Source organism: Apodemus sylvaticus, chromosome 4 (genome assembly GCF_947179515.1).
Source record: "Apodemus sylvaticus chromosome 4, mApoSyl1.1, whole genome shotgun sequence".
Taxonomy (NCBI): Eukaryota; Metazoa; Chordata; class Mammalia; order Rodentia; family Muridae; genus Apodemus; species Apodemus sylvaticus.
Window position 1 is genome coordinate 77,747,378 of NC_067475.1, and position 23,193 is coordinate 77,770,570.

A 23,193-nucleotide genomic window follows, 5' to 3' on the forward strand; every position below is an offset into this window, starting at 1 on the left:
TCAATCTCCAAATATATTTACGTCATGATTCATAACAGTAGCACAATACATTTATGAAGTAACAATGGAAATCATTTTATGGTTGGGGGTCACCACAACATGAGGATAAAGGTTTGCAGCACTGGGAAGGCTGAGAACCACTGGTGTTAAGTGTATGCTACTGTGTACGAGTTCTCTCCCGAGACCAGCAGGAGTTATAGCAGTTGTGAGCTGCCCGATGTGGGTGCTGGGGACAGAACTCAGGTCCTTGGAAGAGATGCCATCTCTCTTCACTTCTCAGCTACCTCCCCAGCCTCCACCATTTGTTTTCAGTTGTAAGTCCAAGACTCTGGAGGTAGAGAGGAAAGCGGTGGCCACCATTGTGACATCGCACCTATCGGACCACCCTCTGTAGCATGACGGACATCCATGGTCCAGGCAGGAGCCCTGCTTCTCTGATGCAGTGCATCTGAAGACGGTCAGCTTGCCCTGGCTTGATGTTTGCACTCCCTCCTCTCTGATGGCCTCTGAAGACAGTGTGTGGGGAGCCATACACAGGCCAAACGTCGGATGAAACCTCTTTCCGAGCAAGAAGGCTTCAAAGGTCCAAGAGAGTCTTGTGCTTGTGCTCAGTGTCAGGGACACATGTGGGCACATGAGACCAGGCTCTCTGGCGGCAGCTGACTTCTCCAAGTCCTTGGCCAGACGTGTTGCTGACTCTTGCTGATTTGGAGTTAGATGTTTGGTTTGAAGAGCCACATATACCTAACCTGAAGAGGCCATGTTTCCTGGACTCCGCCTCCTCGGCCAGAGGGACTACTTTTATACGAGGCTTGTTTTATCTATCTATTTATCGTAGAGTCCGTGGGTCTATAATCTATAATCTGTACTAAGAAAAGAGTGGATTTGCCCCTCTAGTCTGTTTTGAGAATCTCCGGCTGGCCTTAAGCTTGCGGTGAAGTCCCTGCCTCAGGCTCCCCGTGGGAGCTTATGTGGACATGAAGCAGTGTGGCCGCCTCAGTGTTCCCTGAACTTTCATCTTTGTTTTCCTTAAGTGTAGCCTATGCTTTTTTTTTTTTTTCACTTCAGAGAATGAAGAATATATTTGTTAGTTTTTACTTCCCAACTTGGTCCCTAAATAAAAACACCTGTGCCTAGGTGTTTACGTGTGGCAGGTGTGTGTGGTCCTGGTTGGAGCAGAGAGTCGGAAGCTGCTTTTCTCCCTGCTCCTAGTAATTCTCGGTGTTGGTCACCACGGACAACATGGGCCTGCGTGTAGCTGGTCGCGCTGAGACTTCTTGTGTATTTGTGAATGCTGGGTTCCTGCTCCAGAACCTGACATTCATCCCTGGGTGAATTCATAAGGTCACTGTGCATTCGTCAGTTGCAAAGGGGTGGCTGTCATGTGCCAGGCACCCTGTAGACACTGAGATAAAACAGGGTGCTTGTCCTTATGGTGCTGGAGCCCCCCCTTTCTCCCCCCCCCACTGGTTTTTCAAGACAGGGCTTCTCTGGGTAGCTCAGGCTAGCCTGTAACTCAGATCCCCTGTCTCTGCTTCCCAAATGCAGGAGATTGCCGGGGCTACGGCATGCCCTGCTATGCCCGGCTCTTTTCCTTTTTGTGGCAAGGTCTCCAATGTCGCTCTGACTGACCCAGAACTTGTTGTGTAGACCAAGTTGACCTCATCTGTGAACTCTCAGAGATCTGTTCACCTCTGTCCTAAAATGGGGGGCATTAAAGGGGAGTGCCACCTCGCCTGTCTCTTTAAAGGATTTTCTATCAGTTGCTGGATGATGGCTTGAGAGGTGCACTGTAGCAGACAGCTTGGTGGTCTGGAAGGTTCTGGAGACCAGACAGATGTGGTGCAGGCTGGACCATGGGAGGACTCCACAGGAGTAGTATACTGTGGAAGCCTTTGACTACTCCAAATCATACACAAAGTCCCATTTTCAAGTTGCTGTGGCTTACCTTGTGTTTTTCTTCCGCAGAGGTGGCAGATGGTACGGTGACGAGCCTTCCGGGGGCCACTGTTACCCTGATCTGCCCCGGGAAGGAAGCGGCAGGCAACGTTACCATTCACTGGGAGTTCTCTGGCTCACAGAACAGAACGTGGACTGCCAGGGGAAGCACTCTGGTTCTGAGGGCCGTGCAGATCAGTGACACTGGGGACTACTCGTGCTTCCTGGATGATCACCTGGTTGGGACTGTGCCCTTGCTGGTGGATGGTGAGTTGTGCCCTCAGTGTCCTTGGGAGTGGCTCCAAGAGTAGCTTCAATGTCCTCTGTATTCCAGAAAGATCCCCTGACTGATCTTTTAAGTTTGTCGCTTTTTTGGCTCAAGAGTTTGAGGAAAGAGGCCACTGCTCCGCCTGTGTGTGTGGCCAGCGGTGGAAGCGTCTGGTGGATTTAATAACTCTGGCCTCCCAGCCAGGCACCTGGGCTTAACTCCTGCTCACTCCCTCAGGTTCTTTTGGCAAAATAACCTGAACTTTATCACATTTCCATGTTGCAAAGTGTTGCAAAGAGAAAATAAGTGCTTGAGGGCTGAAAACTGCCCAGCACACATGAAACACACGTGAGACTCTCAGAGGGCACACCCCGCCAAAGAGCGGCAGGTTAAGGACTCCCTCAGCTCCAGTGGAAACTGGAGGGCCCTGCCACGTTCCCCCTTATGTCCCGTGAAGTCCTTCCAGTGTCCGTTTGTCCGGCGTCAGCATCAGGGTGCTTGGCTGGCATCGTCTTTTCAACCCTTTAGAGCAGTGGCTCTCAGCTTCCTAATTAATGCAGCTCCTCATGTTGTGATGACCTCCGATCATAACATTATTTTTATTGCTGCTTCATAACTATAATTTTGCTACTATTATGAATTGTAATGTAAATGGTTTTTGGAGAGAAAGGGTTGCCACAGGGGTGCCGACCCTCAGGTTGAGAACCACTGCTGTGGTCAGAAGCTTTTTCTGTAGTCAGAAAGCACCTTTCTCTCTGTGCCCGGGACTCCTTAGCCAGTATGTCCCTGGGGAGTTGTGGCATTTGTGGCTCTGGGCTGAACAAGGTAGCCCCTGCCACTGGGGAGGGGGTGGGTAATGATGCACACAGCAGGTGTGCTTGGAGGCCTTGCACCCCCTCATCCTCTTGCAGTTCCCCCAGAGGAGCCCAAGATCTCCTGCTTCCGGAAGAACCCCCTCGTAAATGCCATATGCGAGTGGCGTCCGAGCAGCACACCCTCTCCAACCACAAAGGCTGTGCTGTTTGCAAAGAAAATGTGAGTGGCAGGTGGGGCCGTGGCTCACATCCATTTGATTCTCTCTGGTGTCCTAGAGCCAAAGGAAGAGGGGGAGGGCTCCAGGCAACCGATGGACCGAGTGGACAGGGACCTTTTAGTTGTTTAAGATTTATTTTATTTTATGTGTACGAATGTTTTGCCTGACTGCATGTATGTGCACCAGATGCGTGCCGATTGAATCTCCTGGAACTGGGGTTAGAGGTGGTTGTGAGCCACCATGTGGTTGCTAGCAGCCCATTCCAGGGCCCTGTGCAAGAGCAGCAAGTGTCTTTACCTACTGAGCCGCCTCTTCAGCCCCAGGACCAATGCTTTATCAGTAGAAAGTTTTTCCAGGTCTGTCATATGACATGTTTTGATCCTCAGTTATTTCAAAAATTAAAAAAAAGAAAGAAAAAAGAAAAAAATCCTTAGGAATAAAGGAATTCCTAGGCTCAACTCAATTTACCTTTCCCAACAGCTATGGGAAATGCAGCTATGGGAAATGCAGCTATGGGAAATGCAGCTATGGGAAATGCAGCTATGGGAAATGCAGCTATGCGGTTCAGTGAGACTGATTAGTTTGCTTGAGGTCATCTAGATGAAGTGGCTCTAAGTGGCTGGGAGGAGAGCCCAAGCCCATTTTCCATCCAAGTCCAAAGGTTTGGGCTGTCGTCCTACAGGAAAGGTACAAATGGCTCTGGGGGCTTGCAATGAGGCTGACTGGCTTCTATCAGTACCTTGGCCCTGTGAGTATTATAAAGACAGGACACGGAGAGTGGTCATGGTGGGGGGGGTGAGGTGTGGCCAGACCTTTGTCTATTAGAAGATGGCATGGAGACCCGGGGCCAGGGAGGTTGAGGGAGCATAATAGAACATGCTAGAGAAACTGTAGTCTCCACCCACAAACCACGCCTCTTACGCCTAGATATTTCTAATAAAGTTTGAGTGGTCAGAGTGTGGTACTCTTCTTGTAGGCCCTTCCTATGGGTGCAGTTACTACCAATCAAACATGGCCCTGGAATAGTAAGTGGAAGTTCCCAGAAGTAAACAAATGCGTGCTTTAATTGGGTCATTCTAAGTAACCCCGCCCAGGTTGTGAATCAGCTCAGGCTGCCTGTGCTGTTCCACAGGAGTCAGTCATCTGGCTGCCAGCATTTGTGGTCATCAAGCCTGGCCCTTAGAATGAGACCAGGCAGTGATCAAGAGCGTAAGACATGAGAGCCAGAGGCTCCCCTAGAGCCTGGCAGTACTGCAGGGCGTTGTGAAGACGGGGTGTTCCACGGTAGGCCCTGCGGCTCTGAAGTCTCAGGTCTCTCACCAAAGGGTCTTGGAAATACCCCCAGCAGATGGGGGAAAATTCCCACATTACAAAACCAGTGTGGCGACCGACCAGCAGGGGCTGAGCCCGAGGTTCTTATCTGAGCCTGAGGTTGCTTGCTTGGTTTCTAGTGGCAGGGAAAGTGGAAGTGGGTGAGATCTCAGGTTTGCTGGATGGTTTCTGACTTCCTTTGGCCATCTTCAGTCTTCAGAGTTCTTTTCTATTTACCCCCTCCATCCTCTTCTCCTTTATTCGACAGCTTTTCTGCTGTATCACCTGAGGGCAGGTCTTTTGTGCCCTGGGACAGGGATGGGCTTTTCCTATTCATCTCTGTATCCTTTATAGTGTGAAGGACAACACCCAGGAAGGAAATCAGACATCAAGACACACTGACAAATGTGACACCAGAGGGCCCTTCTCCTCCGACTGTCCTGCATTGACTGGGCTCTGCCAAAGAGCCTATCAGATGGGCACTAATGCCATTAGCTTTCCTATTTTCTTTTTTAAAAATTATTTATTAATTGTAAGTATATGAGTACACTGTCGCTGTCTTCAGACACATCAGAAGAGGGTGTCAGATCTCATTATGGATGGTTGTGAGCCACCATGTGGGTGCTGGGGATTGACCTCGGGACTTGTGGAAGAGCAGTCGGTGCTCTTAACCGCTCAGCCATCTCTCCAGCATCAGCTTTCCTATTTTCTAGGGAAAAAAATAAAATAAAACACTTGGGTTGAAACATGTTCTGAAAGTCACAGACACTAATAGGAGCAGACACTGGCTGAGCTGAAGCCTGGAAGCCAGAATCAGTCCCTGAGCCTCCAACCCGGGGCCAGACCTCTTTCTCTTGAAAACAAACAAAGATTGCTAGAACCTTTGTGGCCTTCTCCGTTGTGTCCTACAGCAACACCACCAATGGGAAGAGTGACTTCTGGGTGCCCTGCCAGTATTCTCAGCAGCTGAAAAGCTTCTCCTGCCAGGTGGAGATCCTCGAGGGTGACAAAGTGTACCACATAGTGTCACTGTGCGTCGCGAACAGTGTGGGAAGCAAGTCCAGCCCCAATGTAGCGTTTCAGAGCTTAAAAATGGGTAAGGAGCTCCTGCCGCAGCTGTTTCCTTCTCTTGAGGAAGGTTTTTGTTTGTTTGTTTGTTTTGTTTTTGTTTTGTTTTGTTTTGAGTATGTTCCTGATCTATCCCTGGGAGAGGCAGGGCAGATGTGCCAGAGGGGCTTGGGAGCTGGGTCTTCTGGGCATTGCTGATAAATAGATGTGTGTGTGGGGGGAGGGCTCTTCTCAAGATGAACATAGGATGCTAAGGGTGAGCCAATGGGATTTTGCTTACCAGGTGGAAGGCCCTGGGTTCTGTTTCCACTAAATAAATAAAATTTAAACATTTCTGGGGAGTGGTGCATGCCTAGCAGTGGGGATGTCTGCGGAGCCTTTGGGGGTCTCCTCTGTGCCATGCTTGCTGCCCCATAGAGGTTCTCTCCGCTCTCCACAGTGCAGCCGGATCCACCTGCCAACCTAGTGGTGTCAGCCATACCCGGAAGGCCTCGCTGGCTCAAAGTCAGCTGGCAAGACCCTGAGTCCTGGGACCCAAGTTACTACTTCCTGAAGTTCGAGCTTCGATACCGACCTGTATGGTCAAAGACGTTCACAGTGTGGCTGGTAATTTGTTTGGAGATAACGTTTCACCCTGTAGTTGCCTTGAACTCATGATCACCCTCCCTCCTTAGCCTCCTAAGTTCCCAAGAGCTGTAACCTCAGAAGTGAGCCTCCATACCCAGCTGAGATCTAGATCTAAGCAGGAAAATGCCCCTGGGTCTGAGGGAAGCGGGAGACCAGGAAAGAAGTAGGTTTGGCCCAGCTTCGTCCCTTGCACCCCTCCTACTCTTCAGTGAGCCACTTAACTTTGAGTGGTGGCTCTGTCCTTACAAAATAATGCCAGGCCAGACTCTTTCTGACCAGCCTAAGGAGAAGGCCGGGTTCTGTCACATACAGTGACTTAAGAATGCTCGAGAATGATACCACCTCAGCCCTGTCCCCCGGGCGTGTGAGCCTCTGCCAAGTGGAAAGCAGGGTGGTCAAGAATTCCCTTTCCCTGTAGCATTGCCTCACGGGGCACCGGGGCTCACCGTGTCTCCATCCTCAGCTCCAGGCGGCCCAGCACCAGTGTGTCATCCATGATGCCTTGCGAGGCGTGAATCACGTGATACAGATCCGTGGGAAGGAGGAGTTTGACCTTGGCCAGTGGAGCGAGTGGTCCCCGGAGGTCACGGGCACTCCTTGGATAGGTACCTGGGTCTACGTGGGGAGGATGGGACCCCTGTCTTTCAGCTTATGAGAGTATCAGCAGTCTTGTACTGTATGGCAAAGCAGGCTAAGTCAGTCAATGCCCCCACTTCATTTCAGTTCATTGAGAAAGGGCTTCATTCAGTCCAGGAGGGCTTGGAACTTACCATGTAGTCAAGATGACCTTGAATTTCTGATTCTCCTGCCATCTCCCGAGTACTGGGTCACTCGGTGTGCCACAATACCTAGCTCTATTTGCCCAGGTCTGGTAGCTTTTGTGGTGTGTGTGTGTGTGTGTGTGTATGTGTCTTGTCCCTGAATCACAAATACAGCTGCTCTCACAACTAGAGGGTCAAGGTGCTAGCTGCACCCATGTGTTTGATGGTGGAGCTCACTGGGCCCTTTTCTCCTTACACGCTCCATGTCTGCCTTCCTTCTAGTAGGTGAGCCTCGGGTGAGGGCAGCAGGGAGGAGGGTAAGGGCAGAAGGATGGGAGAAGCTCCAAAGAACTATAGGCGTGGCTAATTGACAAGGAGACCCACAGGTAAGAATGCTTTGAGGGAGGTAATGAGATCTCCCAAAGCATGTGGATTGTCACCTCTCACTGCTGTGACAAAGTCTGAAGAGACCAACTAACTTAACAGAGAAAGGATTCCTTTGTCTCAGGCTTACAGAGGATTGGGGCTGGCCAGTTCTGTTGCTCTGGGTTTGAGGTGAGGAGAGGCAGAACATCACTGCAGAGAAGGTATGACAGACCCGGACTGTTTATCTCTGGATGTGGAAACAGAGAGCAGGAGAGTAGACTAGGACAAGATGTCCCTGTCAAAGGTGTACCCAGTGACCCGCTTCCACCCTAGGCCCCACCTCCACAGTCCCATTTCCCAATAATATCGAATTATGATTCCAAGCCAGGTGTGTTGGTGCGCACCTTTGATCCCAGCACTTGCGAAGCAGAGACAGGAGGATGGATCTCTGTGAATGAGTGTGAGGCCAGCCTGGTCTACAGAGTGAGTTCTAGGACATCGGGAGCTACAGAATGAAAAGCAACGATGACAATAATTTCCTCAAGAGATTAAGTCACAACCAGCATCTCCCTCTGTGTATTGCATTGTGTTAAGACCTAGGCGGGTGGTGGTGGCACATGACTCTAACCCAGCACTTGGGAGGTGGATCTCTGTGAGTTTGAGGCCAGATTGGTCTACACAGCAAGTTCCAGAACAGCCAGAGATACAGAGAAAAAAAAAAAAAAACCCTGTCTCAAAAAACAACAAAGACAAAGCCTACAACACGTGAGTGTTGAGTGTATTTCACACTTCTGACAAAGCAGGAAGGGATTCCAGGACTGGGGGCGGGGGGGGGGGGGGGGGCGGGGATAATAACAGTTTGTTTGTTTTGCTTCATGGCTCAGTCTCCCAACTTCGGAGATTACAGGCTTGTCCACCACTCTCATCTTCTGAAATCTTTATGGAGATTACAGGCTTGTCCACCACTCCCATCTCCTGAAATCTTTATGAACCGATACACATCCGTAGGAATAAATGAACTCTGCTCTGCCGGCCTGCTGGTGCTCTTCCCCGGCCCAGTCCCGTTTGGACTTCTACTGCTGCTAACTCCCTTCTTAACTCTAGATCTCCAACCTAACGTAGGGAACTTCTCTTTTTAGCTCCCTGATAAAACCCACTTGAGATATTATCTTCTGGTACCTTGTTGGGGGAGGGGGAGAGAGAGAGAGAGAGAATCACACACACACACCCCTTCACTGTGGACACTTCGGCCTCTGCATGGACACTTCCGGATTTGTTGAGTCCACCACCCCTGTAGCACACCTCACTGTCCCCAGCATTTACTCTGGAGAGGCTCCAGGCTCACTTTGGGAGTCCTGTAGTGTACTTGAACCAAACTAGTCATTCTTACACTTTCGGCAACTATAAAGAATAGGATATTGACTTATTGAGCGCGCCTGTGTCAAAAAGGAGAGTCAGTGGCATCACTGGCTTGTCCTGTTCCAGTCTCGCCACTCCTTTGTCCTGATTCCAGGGGGAAAGAGGACTCCTGAATCGGTCTATCCCCTCTACCCTGTACATGTGGTATTGGAGAATACCGCTCCTCTCTAGTCTCTCCTGGAGTTCTTGTCCCTTCCTGTCTTGGGAGAGCCTGAGGCTTGGGGCCTCCCTCTGGCGCCATCTTCCCGATGCAGCTGTCAGGCCCGGCTCCAGCTCTCGGTGGTGGCTTTCTTCTGGGGCTCTCTTCTTCCGAGCTCACTGCCGGCTATGACCCGGGTAAGGAGCACCTAACTGCTAGTACTTCAGTAGTGAAGCCATTTAAATCAGAGCATTTAAGAAGCTACCTTGTGTTAACCTGTCCTTGCCATGACGTGTGTGTGTGTGTGTGTGTGTGTCTGCGCACATGTGTGTTCACATAGCTCTTAGGTGTGTGGAAGACACAGTGTCTTGGTGAGATGAGTAGCTTACAGCATGGTGCACAGGCTATCTTCCCGTATGGCCAACATTGTTTTACCTTCTGTCTCTACAACTCTTGGTCTGAGGCAGTCTCTTGTGGCCCAGGGTGACCTTGGACTCACTAGGTAGCTCAGGGCGATGCTAAACTTCTGACTCTCTTGCTTCTCCTTCTTAAGTGCTGGGATCAAGAGTGTGTCACCGCACCTGGTTCCTCTGGTGCCGGGTGTTGAATGCAGGGCCTCCTGTGTCCTAAGCAAGGGCAGTCTATGCCACAGCCCCTGCCTCAGCCAGCTACCTTGGATAGTCATAGCAGCTTTAAGGATGCCTGTTTCTGGGCCAGAGAGTGTTCAGTGGTTAAGAATTTGCTCTTCTAGGGGAAGAGCTCTCCAGTTTGCTCCCCAGCATCCACATCTGGTGGCTAAAAACCACCTGTACCACCAGCGGCCTCTTCTGCACAGGATGGACATACACAAACACACACATACATACACACACATATATACACACACATACAGATACGCACACATACAGATATACACACATACAGGTATACACACACATATATACACACATACAGATACACCACATACAGTTATATACACACCCATACAGATACGCACCCATACAGATACGCACCCATACAGATACGCACCCGTACAGATATGCACATGTACAGATACACACATAAGGATACATACATACAGGTATACACACATACATACACATATACAGTTATATATACACACATACACACACAGATACACACACATACAGATATGCACATGTACAGATACACACATGTACAGATACACACATACAGATACACAAATGTACAGATACACACATACAGATACACATACAGGTATACACACACATACATACACACATGCATACACACATACAGATATACATACATACAGATATACACACATACAGATACACGCACATACAGCTACAGACACATACATATACACACACATACATACACACACATACAGATACACACACATACAGGTATACACACATATACAGGTATACACACATACATGCACACACACATATATAGATACACACATATACACACACACACAGAGTTTTTGTTAGAGTCTTAGTCCCTACTGTTTCCTTTGCTGCGCTATGGGACTCAAGGTTTTATTTTTGATAAGAAAGTATTCTACCACTGATCTATATCCCTGGCCTGGTCTAGAAAAAGCTTCTTCAAAATTTCTTTTGGCTAAGGGTAGTGGCCGCAGAGACACACTGTGAGTTCAAGGACAGCCAGATATACATATTAAGAGCCTGTTTCAAAACAAACAACTACAAAGAAAACCCAAGGTTTTTTTGTTTGTTTGTTTTGTTTTGTTTTTTTATTGTGGTGTGGTACAATGTGCAAGCTGTAGAATTTACTCTTTTGCAGGAGATGTTTGAGAAGGGCCTCATTATGTATTCTGCCCTTGAGCTCTGGTTTTACTTGGCCTCCTGAGCACTGGGATTATAGGTGTGAGCTACCGCGCCTTGTTGTTATAACTGTTTTTGTTTGTTTTGTGTTTGGAGGCCAGAGGTCAGCCTGCTGCGCTTTGTGTTCCTTGTGTACTACACCCATCGGTTTTTTCTCCAAGCCTTCCCATTGGCCTGGTGCTTGCTGAGTGCTGGTCTGGCGGCAGAGAGCAGTTGGGGTGCTCCTGGCCCACCTCCCTAAGTCCCTAACTGGCTGCCCCAGTGCTGAGGTCACACAGCCATCCTCCCTCCCCGCCCATTCTGTTTTTTCTAACACACATTCTGGGGCATTGAGCGTACACAGCCAGCCCTGTTTAACCATCGTTCAGTGGTGTTACGGATGTTGATAATGCAGCCCATCAGTTCCCACCATCCGTCTCCACATCATTCGCAGCGTGCGGAACTGGAACCCCTGGACCCCGAGCAGTCACTTCCCACCCCGTCCCTTCCCTAGCTCCGCGTCCACCCGACTTTCTCTTTCTGAATTTGGCCACCTTGAACACTTCGAGTAAGTGGCTTGTGCGGAAACCTTTTGTGTTTGACTTTATCTCGCTTAGCACAGTGCCTTCAAGGTCCATTCAAACTGTGGTGTGAGTTAGAATTTCCTTCCTGTTGGGGGTTGGGGAGTGTCCCATGGTACACAAATGTCATGCTGCATTTCCCTGACGTTGACAGTGGACACTGGGGCTGCCTCTGCCTTTTGGTGTGTGGCTATGAACCTTCTACTGACTTAATATGAGGTCAGATCTGCTGTGTACACACGTATGACAACTGTGTCATTTATGTGTTTCTAAGGAAAGGCCACAGCAGCTGTTTCTCTTTACATTGTTTGAGAGTTCACAAAGGTCCCCCCCCCACCCCCTTTTCTTTTTTGAGACAGGTGTTACAGTTTCTGGCCTAGAATGCACAGTGTACACCAGGCTGGCCTCAGACTCATAGAGATCCAGTTGCCTCTGCTTCCCAAATGCTGGAATTAAAAAGGGTCCATTTTTCCTTCAACTTATTAAAACTAGCATTCTGTCTGTCTGTCTGTCTGTCCCCCCCCCACGTGTGTGTGTGTGTGTGTGTGTGTGTGTGTGTGTGTGTACACACATGTGTGCGCGTGCCTGTGCACACTCATTTCCCAGGCTGATCTTTGCCTTCTCATCTTAGTCCCTCTAGCTAGGACAACAGGTATCTGCTCCTATGCCTATCATCCATTTTTCTTTAATACTTGCCTTTTTTGATTTGTTTTGTTGAGACAGACCTACAAGCATGCACCATTTATCTCCTAGAGAAATGTGTGTTCAGGTACAAAGATCTTTTTCTTATGTTAGCCTAGCACTGGCCTGGATGACCCCATTCGACCCTGGGAAGTAACCCCAGTGAGCCTCCCAGTAGACTCTGCTCTCTGAACTGCCCTGGGTTTGCCCAGGACCTGCACTGCTTGGATTGCTCCAACTCACAGGCTAGGCTGCATGGTGTGGTCGGTGGGTTCTCCTGACCTTGGATCTCTAGTAGAAGGTGCTGTCCGTGTGGACCGGCCACAGGAGTTCCTACAGAGCCCTTGCCTCCTCACACAAGCCAAAGCCCAAGGTCCCGCCTGGGTGGGGGTGGAGTGGAGGCACTCTACTTCAGCAGTGTGTCTAAGAGAGAAGCCTCTGCACTCCTGCATGGGGGTAGGGTGGGGTGGGGCTAGGGACGTGGGAGGATGGAGTATAGGGGTGCAGGACGCATGGCAGAGGAACTTGGATGGTCTTAAGCTAGAGGGGTTAGGCTGGGAACTGGTTCTGTAAAATGAGGCAGGCTGGAGCGGGAGGTAACGCTCGCTCACTCACAGCACAAAGATCTCCCTGGCTGTTGGGTTTCACTGATGCATTGGATACTGTTTTGTGGTGGCTTCCAGACCATTAGGACCTTTAGCTCTTCAGGTCCCGACAAAAAAGTAGCTGCTGGCTCCCAGCTTAGGTAGGGCTGATGACTCTGGAGACACAGAGGTACCCGGAGGCTCACTGGACATGGGAACCACATTGGATATTGTTAAACTAACATCTTGGAGCCTCAGTCTTGCCCTCCTTGAAGTGGAGATGGTACCTCAGAGCCTCCTGGGCCCAATGTCAAAACAGTCTCCTCATGAGGAAGGCATGATGGGATTAGCAAGGTGGGGTGGGGTGGGCTGGGACAAATCAAAAGTAGTGAGCATTGGTGGGGGGTAGGGAGCACCTCAAAGGTGCTCTCCTGGGTGCCCTCCTAAGCTGGACCAGAATCTAGAGGGTAAATGAAGGGGGAAGTTTGAGAATCTTGTGGTGACAGGTGTGTCGCTGTGGGGCCTGCCTCCTCTGTGGGGAAGGAGTGGCAGAAGGGCCCAGGAGCTTGGGAGTCTGCAGGCACTGCACCCTAGAGGCTGTGGACCCAGCACAACTTTCTGCACAGGGCCTGGGGGTCCAGACTCACACCGTTTTGGGGTTCCTGCTTCAGAAAGCAAGGCCAGGTCACACTATCAGCCTTGAAGTAGTGACTCTTGCAGAGAACATCACTGGTGTTAGGTTGGGAAAACCAGCTGGAGCTCTTAGCACAGGGAGCAGGGATTCCCTGTGGACAGGGCACCTCTCAGAGCTCCCAGAGGAGTGCCCAGGATTGTGACTTCCTGAGAACCCAGTCTTAACTGAATGTTAAAACTGAAGGAGGCAAAGTGCTTAGGAAGGCCTGTTAGGGAGCAGGATGTGGCCTGGGGGGTTGAGATGGTGTGTGTGTGTGTGTGTGTGTGGTTGGAAGTCATGCACATAATAATACAGCTATTTTATTCTTCAAGAAAACCCTTATAACTCCCTGTCACAGTCCCTCACAGGGGAAACCACACAGGCTACAGGTTTGTATCTCAAGGCACGAGGAGGCACTTAGTCTATATAAGCCCACTGCCTCAGCTTCCCTGCTTTAGGAAACAAATCAACAGAGGAAATGGGGAAGGGGAATCCAAACCCGTGGCAGCCTGGTCCCTGTGGCCATCTCACCAGGCTTAACGTCCTTTCTTTGGGGGTCAGTTTCAGCTCTGACTCCTTTTACAAGAGGTTGGGAGGTAGAAGGGAAGGTGTCTGGCAATATTTCCTCTCCTGCCGGGCGCTTCGGCAGGCGGTCACAGGAACTGTCAGGGTGGGGGTGCTCCAGCAAGCCCCATGCTCTGGGCTCCTGCAGCTACAGATGATTTGGATCCTCCATAGAACCCTCGTGGGACTTTTGAGGGTCAAGTGTTCTGGGCTGCAGCCTCTGCTCCGCCCAGCTCTCTCCTCGGTGACCCTCCCCCACTCTCTTCCCTCCCCTGTGCCTTTTCTGCACTTTTCTCAAACCTCCCACCCCCTCCCGCCTCCACCTGCAGTTGGTACACAATGCTTATTTGGTGTCGAATGGACAGTCACGGGTCCGGTAGCGGCTCTGTCCCTTGCTAGTATGACTTTGGGGAAGTACCTACCCCAGCCCCAGTTTGGTTATTTGTCACTTAGGAGTACTAACACCTGCTTAAAAAAACCCCAAACCCAGCACCTGCCTCCCTGAGCCTTGAGGCTCAGTGACCTGGAAAGTGGCGTTATAGAGCAGGCTGTGGGCTAGTTTCCACCCAGGACTCCATATCCTTCTCCATTCCTGTCTCCAACCTCCCTAGTGCTAGGATTGTAGGAGTGACCCCCAGGCCGGTGTCACCATGCCCAATTTATACAGTGCTGTGGGTCAAACTGAGCTACACCCCTAGATCCAAGGTCAATATTTTAAAACTTTAAAAAATGTTCACTATTGGAACCAGACAGACTTAGTTTAAGCCACTTTGTTTGCTGAGGAGCTACTTTCCCTCTGTCCTGACAGAGGGCAGAGGGCTTGCTGCCTGCCGGCCTAGTTAAAGGTTTGGGGAGAGGGAAGGAGACAGCGGTGGAGCAGGGTGCTTGGTGTTTTATGGCGTGGGCCACACTTGCATGGGCACACTCATAAATGCGCAGACGCGTGTGGCACACACACACACACACACACATACACATGGGGGGGGAGGGAACAAACATGTGAAATTACAGCTTTGCCACTTTCTATTAACTTTGAAAATATTATTTTCCTTTTTCTTTCCTCAGTTTCCCCATCTTTACATGTTTTAAAGATGCATTTGTTTTCAGTATGTGGTGTGCATGTGAGTGTAAGCGTGCAAGCCAAAGCACACATGCGGAGGTCAGAGGATAGCTTCCAGGCGTGGACTCTCCTTCTCCCAAGAGCTCTGGGGTTGGGTGCTGTTCTGGCTTACGTGAGGCACCTTGCTGGCACTCCCCGCATTTATTTGTTTGTTTTAAGTTTTATTTGATGTGTATGGGTGTCTCGCCTGAGTGTACGTAAGTGTGCCACATGGGTGCCTGGCACCCATGGAGGTCAGAAATGCCCTGGGTCCCCTGGAACTGGACGGACAGCTGATTGCTGGCTGCTGGGAACCGTCCCAGAGCTGACCTGCTAAGCCGTCTTCTCCAGCCCCACTCCCCATCTTTAAAGCGGAGATTCCAGTCAAGTGTGATGGCTCACATCTGTAATCGAGCACTTGAGAAGCTAAAACAGGAGGATTGCTGTGAGTTCCAGAGTGGCCTCAGCTTCAGAATGAGACCCCTTCTCAAAGATCAAAGCAGCAATGACAAAAACACTGGGCATGGTGTCCTGTGCTTGTAACCCCAGCATCTGGGTAAAATCAGCAGGAGGGTTAACCTAAATTGGGGGTTAGCCTGAATTATATAATGAGTTCTGGGGCAGCTGAGCTAAAATGTAAGACTTTTCAAAAGCAAACAACAACAACCAAAAAAAACCAAACAAACAGCCACACCCACACAGGACCTGTGGGAGCCTGGCGTAGTGCTTCACACTTATAATCCTAGTATCCAAGACAATCGAGTTCGCTGGGCAGTGGTGGCACACACCTTTAATTCCAGCACTCAGGAGGCAGAGGCAGATGGACTCTGTGATTTCAAGGCCAGCCTGGTCTACAGAGGACATCCAGGGTATACAGAGAAACCCTGTCTCACCCCCTCCTAACCAAAAAAAAAAAAAAAAAAAAAGAAAAGAAAAGAAAAAGAAAAAGAAAAGAAAAGAAAAGAAAGAAAGAAGGAAAGAAAGAAAATTGAATTCAAGGTCAAAGGTCAGCCTGGTCTACACAGTAAGTTCCAAGCCATCATAGGCTATAGAGAGGCCTTGCCTCCCAAAGCCAATCCATCCATTCACACGTGTACACAGTCCTAGTGGATTCTGAGACCTGTAAGACAATAAGAAGGTTTCCAAGGGCTTGAAACAGTTCCATATGATGTTGAGCTTGGTTGGGTCTGGGGAGCCTCTGGGCCTATGGGCTGTCAGTGCGCAGACCTATGTTTCCATTTACTGCTGTCCGCAGCGCCTGGTTTTAGCTTTGAATCTAGCACCAGCCTACCCCATGCTGTTGGCCTTCATACACCCTTCTATATACAGCCTTCTGTATACACCCTTCTATATACAGCCTTCTGTATACACCCTTCTATATACAGCCTTCTGTATACACCCTTCTATACACAGCCTTCTGTATACACCCTTCTATACACAGCCTTCTGTATATACCCTTCTATATACAGCCTTCTGTATACACCCTTCTATACACAGCCTTCTGTATACACTCTTCTATATACACCCTTCTGCATACACCCTTCCATACACAGCCTTCTGCATACACCCTTCCATACACAGCCTTCTGCATACACCCTTCCATACACAGCCTTCTGCATACACCCTTCCATACACAGCCTTCTGCATACACCCTTCCATACAAAGCCTTCTGCATACACCCTTCCATACACAGCCTTCTGCATACACCCTTCCATACACAGCCTTCTGCATACACCCTTCCATACACAGCCTTCTGCATACACCCTTCCATACACAGCCTTCTGCATACACCCTTCCATACACAGCCTTCTGCATACACCCTTCCATACACAGCCTTCTGCATACACCCTTCCATACACAGCCTTCTGCATACACCCTTCCATACACAGCCTTCTGCATACACCCTTCTGTGCTTGAACTGTTCTTATTATGCTAAGTTGGGAGGCGCACAGGGGTGTGAGGTGCTGGGTCCTCGCCACAATTTGAAGGTGAGTTCTGAGTTATTTGCTTGGTGAACCTAGATCAGCTGCTTTCCCTCTCTGGGCCTGCTGTGAGCTTGCCTCTCCTGGAGGTGGTGGAGCCCATTACACCCACTGGAAATTCCCTCCCAAGCCAACGGGTCCCCTGCCCTCCGCCCCTTAGTGATCATGTTATTCTCCAGGCTTTGGGACGCTGAATGTCTTATACGTGGTGGTATTTTTAACTTCTTAGTGGAAAAAACGCTGAGATGACGAGAGAGTCTGAGTCATTCCATTCCTCGCCTGGCGAGGCTCAGGGCTGGCTCCTCAGGCCCCATCCTGGCCTGCTCTGTTTGATTTCTGTGGAAGGCAGTTCCCATGGAGGGAGCGGCCTCTGCCACGGCTGTCCACAGCTGTCCACGGCTGTCCACGGCTGTCCACGGCTATCCACAGCTGACCACGGCTGTCCACGCTCCTTATCAGGGTGTCTTCGGCCCATCCCAGGCACGAGTCACTGATCTTTCATATAATTTTACTGCAGGAAGGCAAGCTCAAGGAATCACTACTAAGAGTGCTCATATCTTGCAATGGCCTTTCCCTTTCTGTGTATATATTGCAAAATATAGTTTATGATAATATAAATGAATTTTTAGAAACTTTGGATCAAAGCATGCATTTTTTGTTTTGCTTTGGGTTTTTTTTTGTTTGTTTGTTTGTTTTTGTTTTTATTGAGACAGGATTTCTCTGTGTAGCCCTGGCTGTCCTGGAACTCACTCTGTAGACCAGGCTGGTCTCGAACTCAGAAATCCACCTGCCTCTGCCTCCCAAGTGCTGGGATTAGAGGTGTGTACCACCACCAACCAGCTAGCATGCATTTTTTAAAATACATTATGTTATGTCTTCAATGTTTGAAGATTTATTTATTTATATTTAAAGATGTATCTCATCTTTTTTTTCATTTGGTTCTTTTCATTTTTATCTTATGTCTGTGGGTGTCCTGCTTATACCTTTGGCTGTGCACCACATCCATGCAGTGCCTGCAGAGGCTGGTCAGATGGACTGAGGAGGCACTGGAGTTACAGAGGGTTGGGAGCCAACATGTAGGTGCTGGGAATCAAACCTGGATCTTCTGGAAAAGCAGCCAGTGTTCATAATCATTTAAAACTTGAAGTTTTATTTTTATTTTTTTGTTTTTGTTTTTGTTTCTGAGACACCATCTCATTGTGTAGCCCTGGCTGGCTTGGGATGCTTAGGAAGACCAGGCTAGCTTCCATTTCTCAAGTTCTGGGCTTAGAGGCCTGTACCCTGAACTTTTACTTTTAGTAGATACAGAATAATGAGGCACAGTTGTGGGTGCATGTAATGTTTCAATACACATTTGCATTATGTCATGGGAAACAGGTTTTTTTTTTTTTCAGGCCACTATGTTATATGGCTTTATCATAATCGACATAGCTAGTCTTCTAGTGTTGGCGACTTCTGGATTCTTAGCATTCTGCTTTTTAAAAAATATTATGGATTTTATTGAAAAAAATTGAGACAGGAGCTCCTCTGTATCAGCTTCAAACTTGAGGCACCCCTCCTTCTGGGCTTCCTGAACATTAGTTAGGGTTACAGGTGGCACCACTCTCAGCGTTGTGATGCTTTGGGTTGCTCTGGCAATCCAGAGTCCATGAGTCACGAGCCCTTCTTTCTGCCAGCAGAGCCCAGGACCACGCCGGCAGGGATCACCTGGAGCCCCACACAGGTGAGCTTGCCCCCAGAAAGGGCCAGGGTGTGCACGGCCCCAAGTCTGGTTTCAGTGTCAGCTGGGCCTTCGAGAGATGTGGCTGGTTCCCTGTCTGCAGAAGCAGTAAAGTGCCATCTGCCTAGTTCTGGTGGCTACTGTTTCATCCCGAAGTCTTTGGATACCACTGACAGCTTAGTCTGAGACCAGATTCAGTTTATCCCAGCCCTCCCTGTGGCAGGCTGGGGTCATGGAGTATTGGAAAGCGGATTATGACTGAAGCTGCTTAACAAATTCCCTTACTAATCCAATTTCACACCTAGCTCTTCAGTGGTCCTTAATTCCCTCAATGAGAAGCTGGAGTCTTTGTTCCTCTGCCCCCAAAGCACAAAGAAGGAAGCATGGGTCTGGGCCTCACACACAGGGCCACCCAGGGCTGTCCTAGAAGGGGTGTCCTCAGGGGGCTGTCCTTGTGAGGCTTTCTGGTGTCTTCATAGGCAAAAGCAGATGAGTCCTTCCTTGCCTCTCAGGCCTGAGGGTTTCAGGTAGGTCCTAGGGGAACTGACGCTAGCTGAGACTGGTCACCCATTCCACCGTGTGGGTGAAATTTCTTAGATCTAGAAGCAAACGTTAAGTCCACCTGACTCAGCAATCTGCCCATCACATAGCTGGCAAAGTGCAGGTGAGATGCTAGGACCAGCTTTTCCCGGAAGGCTAGCACTGCACCTGGCAACAGACCTCACGGACAGCTGCTGTGTTTACCGAGCACATCCTGTGTGCCTTTTAGCAGAGACAAGGGTGGAAAGAACTCCACCTGGCACAGGGAACGCGAGCACACAAATAACACCAGTGAGAGATAGGCAGTCGATGGAGGGCAGGCACAGAGGACACGGAAAGGTTCAGATACGTAAAGGAGGGGTGGCTTTGTGGAAGACATGTACAAGTCCCTAAGAAGGCTGGCAGGCTCATGGTGAGGGTCATCTCTTCTAGGTCTCTGTTGAAGACTATGACAACCATGAAGATCAGTACAGAAGTTCTACAGAAGCAACGAGTGTCGTCGGTAAGCCCTGGTGTCTTGGTATTCCTCTGGCCTGCAGAAAAGCTCTCACGAGGACACTTAGCAGCCGAGCGAAGGCAACGATCTTCCATTGGTTTATAAAAGTCTTCGCAGTCCTGAGGACTGAGCCTAGGTCCTCGTGCCAGGCAGATGTGCCACCAGCGTGCTACAGCACCAGCTCGGCTCTCACTGCTTCATACGCTCACTTGCCGTTGTGTGCCAAAATACAACGAGGCCCACGATAAGAGTGGGGCAGATCAGGAAGCTAACTTGCGGTCAGTCCACAGTATGACCGATGAGCTAGACTATGAGCATCATTGCTGGAAACCGAAATGGAGCGCCTGTGGAAAGAAGCCTGTTTGCATAGTTGCACCAGCTCGGCCGAGCGCGCACGACCTCTCTTTAGGGACTAGGGCTCAGGAAAGGTAGACAGAACGCTCTGGTCAGGAAGGGAGATCTGTGGGGTGTCCTGCAGAAGGAAGGACATGGCATGTCTTGGCCTGACTGCCAAGTTAGGAATAGGCAAGCGATGACATCCCAGTAGAGAAATTGTTTCCAAATATTTGTTGAAAGCTCCCGAGCCTCCCTGACTCAGTCCCAGTGACCACCACAGAGTCCTAGGAGCCTTCGTCTCTCATGTGCCTTCTGCTTGGAACTGGGGTAAAGGGTACCAGGAAAGCTGCCCTGAGAGTCAATGGCCCTCTGGTTGGCCGCGGTGGGCATCAGCCCCACATGAGCCTTTGAACGGTGCGGTCTCCCTCAGTCTCGGTGGGAGGAGTCTGTACAGTGCCTCTTCAGAGTTCTGCTGCCCTCCAGAGCTGCACAGCTTCTAGTATCTGCTGCCTGACTTTATTTTCCCTCTTTCCTTCCTTCTGTCCTTTTCTCTATCATCCCCTCCCCTGCCACAGCTCCAGTGCGAGAATCCTCGTCTGTATCCCTGCCCACATTCCTGGTGGCTGGAGGAAGCCTGGCGTTTGGGTTGCTCCTCTGTGCCTTCATCATCTTGAGGTGAGATGGGTCCTGGGCTCTGGGCTGCACTCTTGGGTCTTAGCTTTCATCTGCCCAAGGGGGCACCAGAACCTAAGGAGCGTCGCTCATTCATTTCTTCACTGAGCAAATGGACAGGTAACACACCGAGTCCTGGGTCAGATGCTGCAGGAGGCCAGGGGGCAGGACAGGTACTGTCTAGTGAGGAAGCCAGTCCCTGACAGGGAAGCGCTGACATGGGCAGCACGACAGTAGCATAGCCACGGTGAGGAGGAGGAAGGGGAGGTCCTTGGCAGAGGCTTCTAGCTCCTGAGGCCCTCACATCAGGCTTGAGCTGGTGCGACAACCAACACAGAACCACATCGGGCTGTGCTCAGCTCAGGGCTGTTCTTGTTCTGAGCTCCTTCCCTCCTCTCCTTGTTTTCAGTGCTGGAGTTTGAATCCAGGGCTAGGCAGGAGCTCTGGCATTGAGCTAGGTCCCTGGCCACAAATTTTGTTTTTCCTGTGAAGGAATGAGGGAGGACACTACAGCTGAAAGAGACAGTGTGGGTATGCCTACTAAGGAGCACAGGCACACCCTGGTTATTGGATGGCCCTTAAGGGTCATACAGTCAAATTCTTCAACTGACCAATAAGGAAACAGCGCCAAGGGTCATCCCAGGAGTCAGGGCTGCATGACATGCCTTGTAGACACTAGCCCATGGACCCCGTCTACACAGGCTGAGGTAACCCAACTGGCCCTACAAGGCACTTATATGTGCTAATGGAGAGGCATAGTGACCAGTTTTGCTTGCCTGTGGCTTAGGCTCAGAACTGACTGCTGCCAGCACTCCAAGGCCCTGACAGGGAAGCGCCTGTGCTCAGAACACGCCAGCAGTTCACTTCCTACCGCTGAGTTCTACTTTAGTCCGTATAAGGCAGATTTGTCAGTACAGGAGGCCAGTTTGTTTGTTTTAGTTTAGGTTTTTTTTTTTTTTTTTTTTTGAGAGAGAGTCTTGGTATGAAGCTCAGGCTGGCCTCAAACTCTTCATCCCCCTGTCTCCACTTCCCAGCTATTGGGATTATAGGTAGGTGACACTCGCCTGATAAAACTAGTAATCTCAAGCCAGGTCTGGTGAAACATGCCTTTGATCCCAGGGCTCAGAAAGCAAAGACAGGCAAATCTCTGAGTTCGAGGCCAGTCTTGTCTACAAAGTAGATTCCAGGACAACCTGGGCTACACAGAGACGCACTGTTGTCTTGAAAAACCAACCCCTCCCCCCCCAAATAAAACAAAACAACCTGGTAATTTCAAATAATGAAAACATCCTCTATTTTTTTAAGACTCCCTAACAAGAAAAGACTCTCACTAGAGACACCATGGGTCAGAGAGTTAAAGGCCGGCCAGGCCACAGTGACTGGGTTGCACTTGTGGTAGGCTTTGACGTTGTGCCAATCAGGATAGTGTAGTTTTAGAACATTTAGTTTATGTCCTGAGCTAAATCGTTTTCTAAATAATTCTCTACCAATGTTAGAGAAAATGAAAACAACTAAAATATACTACTAGCAAAAGTTTGCCCTTTCTTAGGTGGGGGTCACAACCTACTGTGGTCAGTTCTCCCGAAACTGAGAAAATAGGCCTCTGCTAACAGAGTTACCTTTCTGCCCATTTTCCTGGAATGGACTTAAACCACTAGCTGTACACCTACAGCTTAAAACTCACTCACAAAAGCCAAGCATAGTGGCACATGACAGTAGTCCTAGCCCCGGGGAGGCTGAGGCAGGAGGATCGCTGTGAGTTCCAGTGCAGGATGATCTGCAAGGTGGGAGTGGGGGTGGGGGGTGGGGAGCACCTAATGAGATCCTGATCCAAACAAACATGAAAATAACTAAACAAAACAAACACAAAAACAAACATGAAAATAACTAAACAAAACAAACACAAACAACTTCATTTTGAACTAGTTACAATGTCTCAGTCAGATATTTCTTAAATTGCCGCTGGGGGATAGAATCCCAGGCCACAGCAGCAGGAACACTGTGAGCTTAAGGCCTCCGGAGCCAGAGTGAGATCCAGTCCCCCCAAATAAGTCAGCTAGTGATTTTGTGTTGGGCTGTATTTGTAGCTGTCTAGGGAGCATGAGGCCCACAGACTGCCAATTGGACACATCTGCTGGCCACGCCCGGGCCTCTAGGTCCTGCTCTGCTCATTTGTGCCTATGCTAGGTGTAAGCGTCTTTAACTGGTTCAGTAATTTTCAGAAAGAATGTTTCCAAAGGAAAGTTCAGTTCTCCTGTTTATCCTTTGCCTTACTGCTCTATTACTGTGAAAAGACACCATGATCAGGACAACAAGAAAGACTTTAACTGGGGCTTGCTTCCAGTTTCACAAGTTTAGTCTATGATGTTGGGAAGCCTGGGCAGCAGGTAGCTATGGTGCTGGAGCTGGAGGTGGAACTCAGAGCTCCCGTCTGATCTGCAGAGAGATGGGGCGGGGTGGGGTGGGGCTGAATATGGTGAGGATTTTTGAAACCTTCTACATTACTTTACAGGAATAATGC

At 49.7% G+C, this 23,193-nt stretch overlaps 1 protein-coding gene across 2 annotated transcripts in view; it reads left to right on the top strand.

Annotated features, from left to right (window-relative positions):
• The window catches only part of Il6r (interleukin 6 receptor), a 52,037-nt gene that overhangs the window by 23,226 nt on the left and 5,618 nt on the right, over positions 1-23,193 (top strand). The window contains exons 2-9 of one of the 2 annotated variants that reach the window (XM_052180004.1): positions 1,969-2,205; positions 3,118-3,241; positions 5,462-5,646; positions 6,058-6,224; positions 6,709-6,850; positions 18,585-18,631; positions 19,601-19,670; positions 20,576-20,675. In XM_052180004.1, coding sequence (XP_052035964.1) covers positions 1,969-2,205; positions 3,118-3,241; positions 5,462-5,646; positions 6,058-6,224; positions 6,709-6,850; positions 18,585-18,631; positions 19,601-19,670; positions 20,576-20,675 — 1,072 coding nt within the window. The remainder of the gene's footprint in view (positions 1-1,968; positions 2,206-3,117; positions 3,242-5,461; positions 5,647-6,057; positions 6,225-6,708; positions 6,851-18,584; positions 18,632-19,600; positions 19,671-20,575; positions 20,676-23,193) is intronic. The other variant, XM_052180005.1, reaches the window with a different exon arrangement.